This window comes from Saccopteryx bilineata, chromosome 4 (assembly GCF_036850765.1).
Source record: "Saccopteryx bilineata isolate mSacBil1 chromosome 4, mSacBil1_pri_phased_curated, whole genome shotgun sequence".
NCBI lineage: Eukaryota > Metazoa > Chordata > Mammalia > Chiroptera > Emballonuridae > Saccopteryx > Saccopteryx bilineata.
This window is the reverse complement of record NC_089493.1, coordinates 154339478-154353494: the sequence shown is the minus strand read 5'-3', so window position 1 is coordinate 154353494 and position 14017 is coordinate 154339478. Positions and strand designations below refer to the sequence as shown.

Below are 14017 nucleotides of genomic sequence, written 5' to 3'. Positions count from 1 at the left end.
AATAATCTCAGAGCAGAATTTGTTGGGATAATTACTGGTCAGATGGTTCCAAGGAGTTTGAAGCTAGTATATAATGGTGGTTAGAAAGGAAAGGGCGTGAGGATTAACTAGGGAATGTTGAGGTGACAAACACGGTGGGAGGAGGGAGGATAATGATAAATGTAGGTAACCCGAGTCTTGAAAATGATACACAAGACTATTTTAAAACAATTTCATTTGTTATGTTTGCATAACTTAAAATATTTTCATACTATATAAAAAGATTGTTTAGGAAGAGTATTCAATCTGATGACAAACTTGCAAGTCAAAATTGACATAGAGCATAAACCTCACTCTGGTCCACCTTTCAGCTCCAAGGTCCACCCTGTTGCTACTGACACATAGATACAAAAGTACATACCTAAATATATCAAGTATTGTGTAATAGGTAAACCGGAATGGAAGCATAATCAAGTAATAACCCCATCCGAGCAGCCCCTGAAATTTCAAAAACAGAGTTAGATACCATTCACTCACTCCCTAAGACTTGACAAACTTGCTAGCTCAGTTTTTCACTGCTTTGGCCTTTGCATGATTTCTCCCTGTGCAATTCGGTTCCCTCTTCCTGGCTACCTCACCCTTCTTGAAGACCAATTGCCTTTGATCTCATTTCATCTAATACTATCATATTTTTCTTTTATCACACAATTTTTATATTAAATCTGCTTCAACGCTTTTCTGCAGCTAGTTATATTAGTTGTCAAACTCAAGTGCAAGTTTTTCCCCCAGATCATAACTATTCATTCTTCCCTTTTTTCAGACTTACACATTAAAATATGGTATACAGAAAGAGCAAGAAAGATAACCACTATTAGACATGTAAATACAACTACTGTGTATTCAAAACAAAATGCAGATAACACTTCAAATAACTGGCAACCCCCACCCCCAAAAATGGGTAGTTACTATATCAATTCATTAAAGAATCAAGGAAAAATAATAAACTCAATAAACCTACCAAGGAGCCAGCTATACACTCAATATATCTTTTGTTTCTATCACACAGATATCAACATAATCAAGCGAATGGACTTATAAAATAAGGGAAATTCCAGCTATGAAAAAACTTGCCCTTGGTTGTGGTCTCGAGACAACATAGCTGTAGATCCTGTGGTCAGCTGTGTTAACTTGCAGGGGTCGGGACGGAGGGGGGTTGAATACACTTGGCACACCCTCTTGCTCATTCAGTCTGTCCTGTACAGCAGCCTGAGGAGAAAAAGAGTAGAAAGAATTTAAGTGATGCTCTCATCAACTCAGAAGAGATGAGGCAACTGTTGCTTGTTGTTGAAAAACAGGTAACCTGGCCTACCCTGGCCTGGCCTGTGGTGGTGCAGTGGACAGAGTGTTGGCTTGGGATGCTGAGGTCCCACGTTCTGGACCCTGAGGTTACTGGCTTGAGTGCAGGGTCGCTGGCTTGAGCGTGGGATCATAGACATGACCCCGTGGCTGCTGACTTGAGGCCAGGGGACACTGGCTTGAAGCCCAAGGTCGCTGGCTCGGCTGGAGCTCCCTGGTCATTGCACGTATGAGAAGCAACAACTGTGAGTTGATGCTTTCTGCTCCCCCCCTTTCTTTCTCTCTCTCACTCCTCTCTGTAAAGTCAGTAAAAAAAAAAAAAAAAAAAAAAAAAAAATCCCCAGGCAACCTGAGAAATGTATCTTGTTGCTATGGTGGGAGGTGAAGTGTGGTGATGGCTCCAGAATCCACATACAAAAGAGTACAGGCGCTTGTCTGGGAGCTAGCTCCCTTTATGCAGCAAGTATTCTGCTTATTATTCATACAACAAGTGTCACTGCGGGGAGCTGCAATACGAGGTGCTTCACCGTACAAGCCCAAGGAGAGCCACCCACAGAGAGTACAATGTAGACAGTGCCCCTATCGCTGTGCAATGGAATAGTCCTGACTGGTGCTGTTTAATGGAGGCCTTGGCTTTGGAGTAGAGAAACTCAGCTGAATCCCAGCTCCACCACTCAGAAGTTGCTTGGCTTATAAGCCTGTTTCCTCACGTGCAAAATGAAAGAATGATCCTTTTCAGTATTGATTTGAAAATTTAATGAGATGACCATACATGAAGATCCTAATACAATTCCTGGCAGACAGATGAAATCTGGCAGTCTGTAAAAAATCTCATTCCCTTCTCAAAAAAACAAACAAAAAAACTCATTCCCTTCTTAATTATGACCCTGAAAATGAGTGTTTCAGTGTACTAAAAAATTTGGGCTTGCCCTGGCCAGCTATGATTATAGACTCTATAATCTTCATATAACATCAGGGTGGTTAACTCTTTTGTGGACTGGCATGAAATTTTTGGCAGACCAGCAATGGTCTGGGAACCGGTAGTTGAAAACTGAGTTAGAGCATCATCCCAATACTCCAAGGTTGTCGATTCAAACCCTGATCAGAGCACATACAAGAAACCAATGAATGCATAAATAAGTAGAACAATACATTGATGTTTCCCTAACTCTACATCAATCAATAATTTTTTTAAAAATAAATAAAAAAATATTTGGCCTTAACCAAAGAAAAGTCTGGTCTTTTCCTTTGGCTTCTAGGAGATACCTATATCATATCAGATAGGAGTGATTTTGTTACCAAATCTTAGGGTGGGGCAGGCCACCCCAGAAAAACCAAACTATGTGACTCAGGGTGGGGACTTTGGGTAATGCAGTATTAGTCAACCTGGAGACTGAGTTCAGTCACACAGGCAACCAATCAAGTCAACACTGCCTGTGTAATGAGGACCCAGTGCACATTCTGGATACTGAAGCTAGGTGTGCTCCCCTGGTTGGCAATACTTAATGCACACCATCACACATTTACACCAGTAGGGGAATGTGTCCTTGCACCACCAGAGGGAAGTACAGAACTCTGCATTTGAACTCTAGACCATCACATGAGCATCTCCCCTTAGCTGACTTTCATCTGTACCCTTTCCCTGTGATAAGCTGTTTTTGTAAGTATAACAGCTTTCAGTGAGCCCTTCTAGTGAATTATCAAACCTGAGAGTGGTCTGGGGAACTCCCAGGACCTGCAGATGATGTCTGAGTGAGGGTGGTCCTTTGGAGGACTGATGTGCCCTCTCACCTTGAGAGCTGGCTTTAATTAAACTTTACAGTGCGGCTAACTCCAAGTAGTCCTGTAGTTTTTATGTTCTCAAGTATTAAGGTACAATCCAAAAGTGAAAAATAGGCATTCAACAAATGGTACTGGGACAACTGGATATCCACATGCAAAAGAATGAAGCTGAACCCCTAAATCACACCATGTATAAAATTAACTCAAAATACATCAAAGACCTAAATGTTGTAAAGACAAAATTTATAAAACACTCAAAAGAAAACACAGGTAGAAATCTTCACGACCTTTGATTAGGTAATGATTTCTTAGATGTCATACTAAAACGAAAAGCAACAAAAGAAAAAAAAAAAATTGGACATCAAAACTAAAAACTTCTGTGCATCAGAGGACACTATCAGAGTCAAAAGACAAATCAGAAAAATGGGAGAAAATATTTACAAATCATATACTATACATGATAAGGGTTTAATATCTAGAACACAAAGAACTCTCACAACTCATCATCAAAGACAATTGAATTTTACAAAGGGCAAAGGACTTGAATATATATATTTCTCAAAAGAAAATATACAAATAACCAACAAACAACACAGAAAGACGTTCTACATCATTAGCCATCAGAAAAATGCAAATCCAAATCACAAGATACACTTTTACACCCACTACCAATACTGGTGAGGATGTGGAAAACTGGAATACTCCTACACTATTGTTGAGAATGTAATAGTGTAGACCAGGGGTCCCCAAACTACAGCCCGTGGACCGCTGCGGCCCCCTGAGGCCATTTATCTGGCCCCCCGCTGCACTTCCAGAAGGGGCACCTCTTTCATTGGTGGTCAGTGAGAGGAGCATAGTTCCCATTGAAATACTGGTCAGTTTGTTAATTTAAATTTACTTGTTCTTTATTTTAAATATTGTATTTGATGGCCTGACCTGTGGTGGAGCAGTGGATAAAGCGTCGACCTGGAAATGCTGAGGTCGCCGGTTCGAAACTCTGGGCTTGCCTGGTCAAGGCACATATGGGAGTTGATGCTTCCTGCTCCTCCTCCACTTCTCTCTCTCTCTCTCTCTCTCTCTCTCTCTCTCTCTCTCTCTCTCTCTCTCTCTCTCCCTCCCCCCCTCCTTTCTAAAATGAATAAATAAAAAATTAAAAAAAAATATTGTATTTGTTTCCGTTTTGTTTTTTTACTTTAAAATATGTGCAGTGTGCATAGGGATTTGTTCATAGTTTTTTTTATAGTCTGGCTCTCCAACGGTCTGAGGGACAGTGAACTGGCCCCCCTGTGTAAAAAGTTTGGGGACCCCTGGTGTAGACTCTTTGGAAACAATCTCCCAGTTCTTCAAAAGGTTAAACACAGAGTTACCATATGACTCTGCAATTTCGGCCTAAGTCTATACCCAAGAGAAATGAAACATAGTGTCAAAACAAAACTGCACACTAATGCTCACTGCAACATTACTGATAGTAGCTGAAAGTGGAAACAACCCAAATGTCTAATTGATGAAAGACTAAAGAGATGTTTGTACAAGGGAATATTACCTGACAATATAAAGGGCATGAATAAATCTTTTATTTGGGAGGGGATTATTTCTTTAAAGCTGAATCAAAGCCAAAAGTTTTTATTGGGGCCTGACCTGTAGTGGCACAGTGGATAAAGCGTCGACCTGGAACGCTGAGGTTGCCGGTTCAAAACCCTGGGCTTGCCTGGTCAAAGCACATATGGGAGTTGATGCTTCCTGTTCCTCCCTCCCCCTTCTCTCTCTCTCTCACTCTCTCTCCTCTCTCTCTAAAAAAAAAAAAAAAGTAATAAAAGAAAAAAACGTTTTTATTGGGACAAGTAGTCAGTGAGATGTCACTTCAAGCTTCAGTCATCAAAAATACAAAATTATACGTTTCTAAAACTTTATTATCTTTTAGTTTCATTACAGTCTCCTTAATTCGATTACTAACACCTGATTAAAAGTAAAACAATAAACTACAGATTTAAAAACAGTATGCTAAGTGGGAAAACCAGATACAAAAACAAAATATTGTCTGATTTCATTCATGAAAGGTATCTAGAAAAGGCATATTTTATAAGGACAAAGAATTGTAGTTACCAGACGTTGTGGGGAGGGGGTACTGGGAAGTAACTGTATAATGGGCACAGAGTTTCAGTTTGGTATGACAAAGTTCTGAAGATGGTGATGTCTGCACAATAATGTAAATTAAGTTGACCAATCGTCCTCCTTTAGGGAGGACAGTCCTTCTTTTGTAAGTTTTGTCCTACCTTGAAAAGTCCTACATGTCCTCCTTTTTGATATTAGAAGACTAATCTGTAAATGTCCATATTTGATCAATGCAGAGTTGATCCATTGCATGTGATGTGACATATTTGTATTTTGACATGACGATTCATTAAGGATCAGTACAGTGCAGCGAGACGCGATTATGAGATGCATGCGCTCCGCACGGCAGACCTTGAGAGAGTGCGCGATATACCAAGCATGCAAATAGCTTTGTGCACTTCTTACTGAAACATGACACGGCACATACGACATTGTAGACTCACGATTATTTTTTTCTCAGTGAATATTCAATCATAGATAGGTAAGCAAAATTCACGTTTTATTAATTCATTATCTATTTAATAATTTCCAAGTACGTATAATTTTATTTACAAGTATTTTCCCAAAATTCGAGTTTTAAAGTGGAAATTTAACCTCAGATCGTATCTATTAATAACGCATTTTGATTAAATAGATGCATAAAACAGACGTTCTTTAATTAGAAAATGATAAATACACCCAAATATCACTCTAAATTGGTGGCTTTGATATTTAGTTTCGTTAATTTAGCTTCCGGAAAATTCGCCTACCATGATGTAACATTTTCAGTTCCTAATGTGCTTGCATCGTTCGTGTAGCTCTGTATTTTATTTTTAATTTTTAATTTCATTTAAGGGATGGGAAAATCAAAAAAGAGAAAATGCCATTTCAACGATAAACTGGAAAAGGAGTTTCCAATCCTCTTATCAAAGAAAGATACCATTCTTTTCTGCAATATTTGCAGTGGAGAATTTTGTATTGCAGTTGGGGGCAGAGCAGCGATAACGAAACACTTGACCACCAACAAACAGAAGCAATCATTGGATGCATCAGCTTCCACTTGTAAAGAAACAAGTTTATTTAAAACTTCAAATTATTCTGAAGATGAAAAACAGTTGGCTGCAATGGAGGGAACATGTACATTTCATACCATAATTCACAATCAAAGTTTTCATAGTATGAATTGTACAACTAAATTATTGAAAAATGTGCATTTTCAATGCTAAATTTTCATGTGCCAGGACAAAATGGGAGGCTATTTTGAAATCAGTATTGAAAAATTACTGTGACAAAATACTTACAGAGGACTTGGAAACTGCAGCATTTGTAAGGATTTTATCTGATGCCTCAAATCATAATGAAATTAAATTGTATCCAATAATAGTAAGATATTTTAATGTTACCAAGGACATTCAAGTAATAATTTTTTTTTTGTATTTTTCCAAAGTTGGAAATGGGGAGGCAGTCAGACAGATTCCTGCATGCGCCCAACCGGGATCCATCAGGCATGCCCACCAGGGGGCGATGCTCTGCCTATCTGGGGCTTCGCTCTGCCACAACCAGACCCATTCTAGCGCCTGAGGCAAAGGCCACAGAGCCATCCTCAGCGCCCGGGCCAACTTTGCTCCAATGGAGCCTTGGATGCGGGAGGGGAAGAGAGAGAGAGAGAAGAAGGAGAGGGGGAGAGGTGGAGAAGCAGATGGGCGCTTCTCCTGTGTGCCTGGCCGGGAATCGAGCCCTGGACTCCTGCACGCCAGGCCGACGCTCTACCACTGAGCCAACCGGCCAGGGCCAATAATTTTAAATTTAGAATCCATTGAGGGCAAAACTTCTGAAATTTTGTCAAACCATCTATACAGAGTAATAAATAAAAACAATTTTAAATCCAAAGTTGTTGAACTAACTAACTGCTTATAATACAAATACTAATTTTGGTGGGTGAAGACGCAAAGAGGTGAATAATGTGTATGTAAAATTACAAGAGTTACTCCAGGAGAAAATACTAGGAATAGGTTCTAATGCACATATTTTGTCAAATGCAATCAACACAGCGTCATGTGCCATGCCAACTGATGTAGAAGTAACAATAACTACAATTTATTTGCATTTTAGTCATTTTACCTTTCGTGTTGCTACTTTAAAACAATTTTGTGAAGAAGCAAATGTTGAATACAAAAAACTTTCAGGATATTCAAAGGTTAGATGGCTTGCTAACCTGCTATAGAGCGTGTTCTACAATTACTTGAGCCTCTTCGTTCATTTTTTTTTTTTCAGAGAGAGAGTCAGAAAGAGGGATAGACAGGGACAGACAGACAGGAATGGAGAGATGAGAAGCATCAACCATCAGTTCTTCGATGCATGTTGCGACATCTTAGTTGTTCATTAATTGCTCTCTCTCATGTGCCTTGACCACGGGCCTTCAGCAGACTGAGTAACCCTCTGCTCAAGCTGGCGACCTCAGGGTCTCGAACCTGGGTCCTCCTCATCCCAATCTGATACTCTATCCACTGCGCCACCGCCTGGTCAGGCTCTTCGTTCATATTTTTTAAGTTTAGACAAATGTTCTAAAATCCTGGAGTCGTTTTTCAATAATAAAATATCTGAGATATTAATGTATTTTGTACATATTCAAGCATCTTTTTCACAAAACGATTCAAAAGATTGAAGGCGAACACATTTCAGCTATGGAAGTTAGTCTTATTTTGAATGACTTAATCCTGCAATATAAATCTCCTTCTGAAGAAAAATTTCTTCCTTTAATTATAAAAAGAAAATTGTCAGACTTAGAGGAATCAAATCTGGGCATAATAGAAAAGTTTATCAAAGAAGTGCAGATTTTTTTTTTAAAGGACAGTGAAATGCTCTTTTTTATTTTTTAAAATATTTTATTTATTGATTTTTAGAGAGAGGGGAGAGAGAGAGAGAAGGGGGAGGAGCAGGAAGCATCAACTCCTATACGTGCCTTGACCAGGCAAGCCCAAGGTTTCGAACCGGCAACCTCAGTGTTCCAGGTCGACGCCTTATCCCACTGCGCCACCACAGGTCAGGCAGAAGTGCAGAATTTTTACCAGACATGTTTTCAATATATCGAAAAATGGTCTGAAACAAACATGATGGGAAATAACAGTTTTCAATGGTTTTTTTTTTTACCTCATCACAAGTATATTGGACAGATACTGAATCTTGTCTTGAGTTTTAATCTATAAAGAAATGCCAGACATCAAAATAGACAATTGTCTCTTTGAAGAAATTAGAAGACTGAATGTGTATTTAAATTCTGAAAAGTTAATACAATGGGAAAATGAACACGTTGAAATTGATAAAAAGATGGGTGGAAATATTCGGCCATTTCAAAAATGAACATATTCCATGTGAACATTTATTTATTCTTGTTCAATTTACATTGTGCTGCCCTGGAACTAATGCAGCAGTTGAAAATGTTTTTTCAATTGCTAACAATTTTTGACAAGTGAGAGATCGAGATTGAATGTTGATACTCTAGCTGCAGCATTTATGAAGGACATTTCTTGTTCAAATGTTTCCAATATATTGTTATAAGATGATACATTGACAAAAAATACTTATTCAATGGAATGAATTTAGATAATATTATCTAAATGAGTACCTTTTTCTTATAATTACTATTAAAAATTAATAGGCATATAAGCATAATTACAATATAAAATATTACAAATGTTTTTATTCTGCATTTATCATATTATAGTGTATTATTATTGCAATGAATAAAATGTTTCTTTTATTTATGATATTGTTTTCTTCAATTTATTTTTGTCCTCCTTTTCATTGTAAAAAAGTTGGTCACTTTAAATCAGTAAACAACTCAAGTGCAGCAACTACATGTATGAGTTGGTACTTCTCGCTCCCCCTACCACCTCCTATCTCTGTAAAATCAGTAAATTTTTAAAAATAAATTCCATACATTTTTTAAATGTTGTCACAGTAATTTTTCAATACTGACTTCAAAATAGCCTCCCATTTTGTCCTGGCACATGAAAATTTGACATTGAAAATGCACATTTTTCAATAATTTAGTCGTACAATTCATACTACGAAAATTTTGATTGTGAATTATGGTATGAAATGTACATGTTCCCTCCATTGCAGCCAACTGTTTTTCATCTTCAGAATAATTTGAAGTTTTAAATAAACTTGTTTCTTTACAAGTGGAAGCTGATGCATCCAATGATTGCTTCTGTTTGTTGGTGGTCAAGTGTTTCGTTATCGCTGCTCTGCCCCCAACTGCAATACAAAATTCTCCACTGCAAATATTGCAGAAAAGAATGGTATCTTTCTTTGATAAGAGGATTGGAAACTCCTTTTCCAGTTTATCGTTGAAATGGCATTTTCTCTTTTTTGATTTTCCCATCCCTTAAATGAAATTAAAAATTAAAAATAAAATACAGAGCTACACGAACGATGCAAGCACATTAGGAACTGAAAATGTTACATCATGGTAGGCGAATTTTCCGGAAGCTAAATTAACGAAACTAAATATCAAAGCCACCAATTTAGAGTGATATTCGGGTGTATTTATCATTTTCTAATTAAAGAACGTCTGTTTTATGCATCTATTTAATCAAAATGCGTTATTAATAGATACGGTCTGAGGTTAAATTTCCACTTTAAAACTTGAATTTTGGGAAAATACTTGTAAATAAAATTATACGTATTTGGAAATTATTAAATAGATAATGAATTAATAAAACGTGAATTTTGCTTACCTATGATTGAATATTCACTGAGAAAAAAATAATCGTGAGTCTACAATGTCGTATGTGCCGTGTCATGTTTCAGTAAGAAGTGCACAAAGCTATTTGCGTGCTTGGTATATCGCGCACTCTCTCAAGGTCTGCCGTGTGGAGCGCATGCATCTCATAATCGCGTCTCGCTGCACTGAACTGATCCTTGATGAATCGTCATGTCAAAATACAAATATGTCACATCACATGCAATGGATCAACTCTGCATCGATCAAATATGGACATTTATAGATTAGTCTTCTAATATCAAAAAGGAGGACATGTAGGACTTTTCGAGGTAGGACGAAACTTACAAAAGAAGGACTGTCCTCCCTAAAGGAGGACGATTGGTCACTTAACGGATTGCTTGTGGTATGTGCCTTAACAGGACAAGCCCAGGGTTTCAAACTGGTGACCTACCTCAGCATTCCAGGTCAGCGTTTTATCCACTGCGGCATCACAGGTCAGGCAATTTATGAAATGTTTTAAAACTGATAGTGGTCATGGCCATAAAACTGTGAATATCTAAAAACAACGGATTTTCACATTTTATTTTTTCTTTCCTCTTTTATTTTTTTGTTCTATCTTTTTCTTTCCTTAAGAGACACACACAAAGAAAGGGAGAGACCAGAGGTGTCAACTTGTAGTTACATCACTTTAGTTGTTCACTGATTGCTTCTCATACATGCCTGGGGAGTGGGGCTCAAGCCAAGCCAGTGACCCCTTACTCACTTTGGCCTTCAAGCCAGCAGCCTTTGAGCTCAAGCCAACAAGCCTTTGCTCAAGCCAGCAACCTGAGGGTTTCAAACCTGGGACCTAAGCATCCCAAATTGATGTTCTATCCAGTGGGCAATCACCGGTCAAGCTGTTTTTTATTTTTTTAATTTCACATTTTAAAGGGGTGAATTGTTTAATGTTAATTACATATCAATAAAGTTGTTATTTAAAAACCAGAACTGGCCCTGGCCGGTTGGCTCAGTGGATAAAGCTTCAGTCCAGCAAGCAGCCATCCGAGGTTCGATCCCCAGTCAGAGCACACATGAGAAGTGACCATTTGCTTTTCTTCCCCTCCCTCTCCCGGTTCTCTCTCTCTTCCCTTCTTGCAGTCAGTGGCTTGATTTGTTCAAGTGTCAGCCCTAGGTGCTGAGAATAGCTCGGTTGATTCGATTGGCCACAGATGGGGTTTGCTGGGTCGATCCTGGTTGGGGCACATGCGAGAGTCTGTTTGTCTCCCCTCCTCTCACTTAAAAAAATAAATAAATACAAAATAAAAACCTCAACTGATAGCACTGGTCCTCAATTATAAAATTAGAGGTTTGAGAGGGATGGGTGTGGGGGAGATAGAGGAGTGTATGGGAGGGATAAATGGTGATGGACAGAGACTTGATTTGGGGTGGTGAACACACAATACACTGTATAGATGACATGCTAAGGAATTGTGCACTTGAAACCTATATAATTTTGATAACCAGTGTCATTCCAATAAATTCAATAAAAAGGAAAAAATTATAGGTTTCAGGCAAAAAGTAGAATTTTGAAAAACTTTAATTTGCCACTGTAACCTTGACAGTTTCCTAATATCTTTTTTTCTTTTTTCTTTTTTTTTTTTTTCCTGAAGCTGGAAACAGGGAGAGACAGTCAGACAGACTCCCGCATGCGCCCGACCGGGATCCACCCGGCACGCCCACCATGGGGCGACGCTCTGCCCACCAGGGGGCGATGCTCTGCCCATCCTGGGCTTCGCCATGTTGGGACCAGAGCCACTCTAGCGCCTGAGGCAGAGGCCACAGAGCCATCCCCAGCGCCCGGGCCATTTTTGCTCCAATGGAGCCTTGGCTGCGGGAGGGGAAGAGAGAGACAGAGAGGAAGGTGCGGCGGAGGGGTGAAGAAGCAAATGGGCGCTTCTCCTGTGTGCCCTGGCCAGGAATCGAACCCGGGTCCTCCGCACGCTAGGCCGACGCTCTACCGCTGAGCCAACTGGCTAGGGCCAACAGTTTCCTAATATCTTGTAAAGGCTTCTCTGATGAGTCTGGTGGTGCTATTAATGAATCACATTATATAATAAAATGCATCAACATTTGGAAGATCGGTATTAATTCAGTGAACCACTATTCTCCAAATAACCAATGCATGAAATTATGAAATCATGCGTTGGTAAAAGAGACCCTTTCAAAGTAGAAGACAGACCAACAAGACTTCAATGTAAAAGATGATGAAAAGTTCCTGAATACGATTTCAAATTCCATTTTGCCTTTAAGAAACTACTACAGGCCCTGGCCAGTTGGCTCAGTGGTAGAGTGTCGGCCTGGCGTGCGGGGGACCCGGGTTCGATTCCCGGCCAGGGCACATAGGAGAAGCACCCATTTGCTTCTCCACCCTCACCCCCTCCTTCCTCTCTGTCTCTCTCCTTCCTCTCTGTCTCTCTCTTCCCCTCCCGCAGCCGAGGCTCCATTGGAGCAAAGATGGCCCGGGCGCTGGGGATGGCTCCTTGGCCTCTTCCCCAGGCGCTAGAGTGGCTCTGGTCGCGGCAGAGCGACGCCCCGGAGGAGCAGAGCATCGCCCCCTGGTGGGCATGCCGGGTGGATCCCGGTCGGGCGCGTGCGGGAGTCTGTCTGACTGTCTCTCCCCGTTTCCGGCTTCAGAAAAGTACAAAAAAAAAAAAAAAAAAAAAAAAGAAACTACTACAGTATCGCCTGACCAGGTGGTGGCGCAGTGGATAGAGCGTCGGACTGGGATGCGGAAGGACCCAGGTTCGAGACCCCGAGGTCGCCAGCTTGAGCGTGGGCTCATCTGGCTTGAGCAAAGAGCTCACCAGCTTGGACCCAGATTCCAGACCCCAAGGTCACTGGCTCCAGCAGGGGGTTACTCGGTCTGCTGAAGGCCCACAGTCAAGGCACATATGAGAAAGCAATCAACAAACAACTAAGAAGTCGCAACGCGCAACGAGAAACTGATGATTGATGCTTCTCATCTCTCTCCGTTCCTGTCTGTCTGTCCCTGTCTATCTCTGCCTCTGTTAAAATAAAAATAAACAAATAAATAAATAAAATAAAATGTACTTTTAAAAAAAATTAAAAAAAAAAAAAAAAAAAAACTACTACAGTATCAAAGACTACCCAGAGTTACCTGAAAAGGCTATTAAAATACTCCTCCTGCCTTGGTCGCATAGTTCAGTTGATTAGAACATCATCCCAGTACACCAAAGTTGCAGGTTTGATCCCTGATTAAATGAGTGAAACAACAAATCAATGTTTCCCTTTCCCTTACTCTCTCTAAAATCAGTCAATAAATAAAAAAAATTTTTGAAAGAAAGGAGAGCCCTGGCCGGTTGGCTCAGTGGTAGAGTGTTGGCCTGGCGTGCAGGAGTCTTGGGTTCGATTCCCGGCCAGGGCACACAGAAGAAACACCCATCTGCTTCTCCACCCCTCCCCCTCTCCTTCCTCTCTGTCTCTCTCTTCCCCTCCTGCAGCCAAGGTTCCATTGGAGCAAAGTTGGCCCGGGAACTGAGGATGGCTCTGTGGCCTCTGCTTCAGGAGCTAGAACAGCTCTGATTGCAACAGAGCAACGCCCTAGATGGGCAGAGCATCGCCCCCTGGTGGGCATGCCGGGTGGATCCCGGTCAGGTGCATGAGGAGTCTGTTTGCCTCCCTGTTTCCAATTTCAAAAAAATACAAAAGCCCTGGCCGGTTGGCTCAGCGGTAGAGCGTCGGCCTAGCGTGCGGAGGACCCGGGAATGACCCGGGTTCGATTCCTGGCCAGGGCACACAGGAGAAGCGCCCATTTGCTTCTCCACCCCTCCGCCGCGCTTTCCTCTCTGTCTCTCTCTTCCCCTCCCGCAGCCAAGGCTCCACTGGAGCAAAGACGGCCCGGGCACTGGGGATGGCTCTGTGGCCTCTGCCTCAGGCGCTAGAGTGGCTCTGGTCGCAACATGGCGACGCCCAGGATGGGCAGAGCATCGCCCCCTGGTGGGCAGAGCGTCGCCCCATGGTGGGCGTGCCGGGTGGATCCCGGTCGGGCGCATGCGGGAGTCTGTCTGACTGTCTCTCCCT

At 41.0% G+C, this 14017-nt stretch overlaps 1 protein-coding gene across 2 annotated transcripts in view; it reads right to left on the bottom strand.

Moving 5' to 3' along the window:
• Positions 1 to 14017, bottom strand: part of FAF2 (Fas associated factor family member 2) — a 78299-nt gene that overhangs the window by 23574 nt on the left and 40708 nt on the right. For both annotated transcript variants that reach the window (XM_066272268.1, XM_066272269.1), the window contains 2 exons: positions 1111 to 1245; positions 401 to 477 (listed from right to left, as the gene is read on the bottom strand). In XM_066272268.1, the coding sequence (XP_066128365.1) occupies positions 401 to 477; positions 1111 to 1245 (212 nt within the window). The remainder of the gene's footprint in view (positions 1 to 400; positions 478 to 1110; positions 1246 to 14017) is intronic.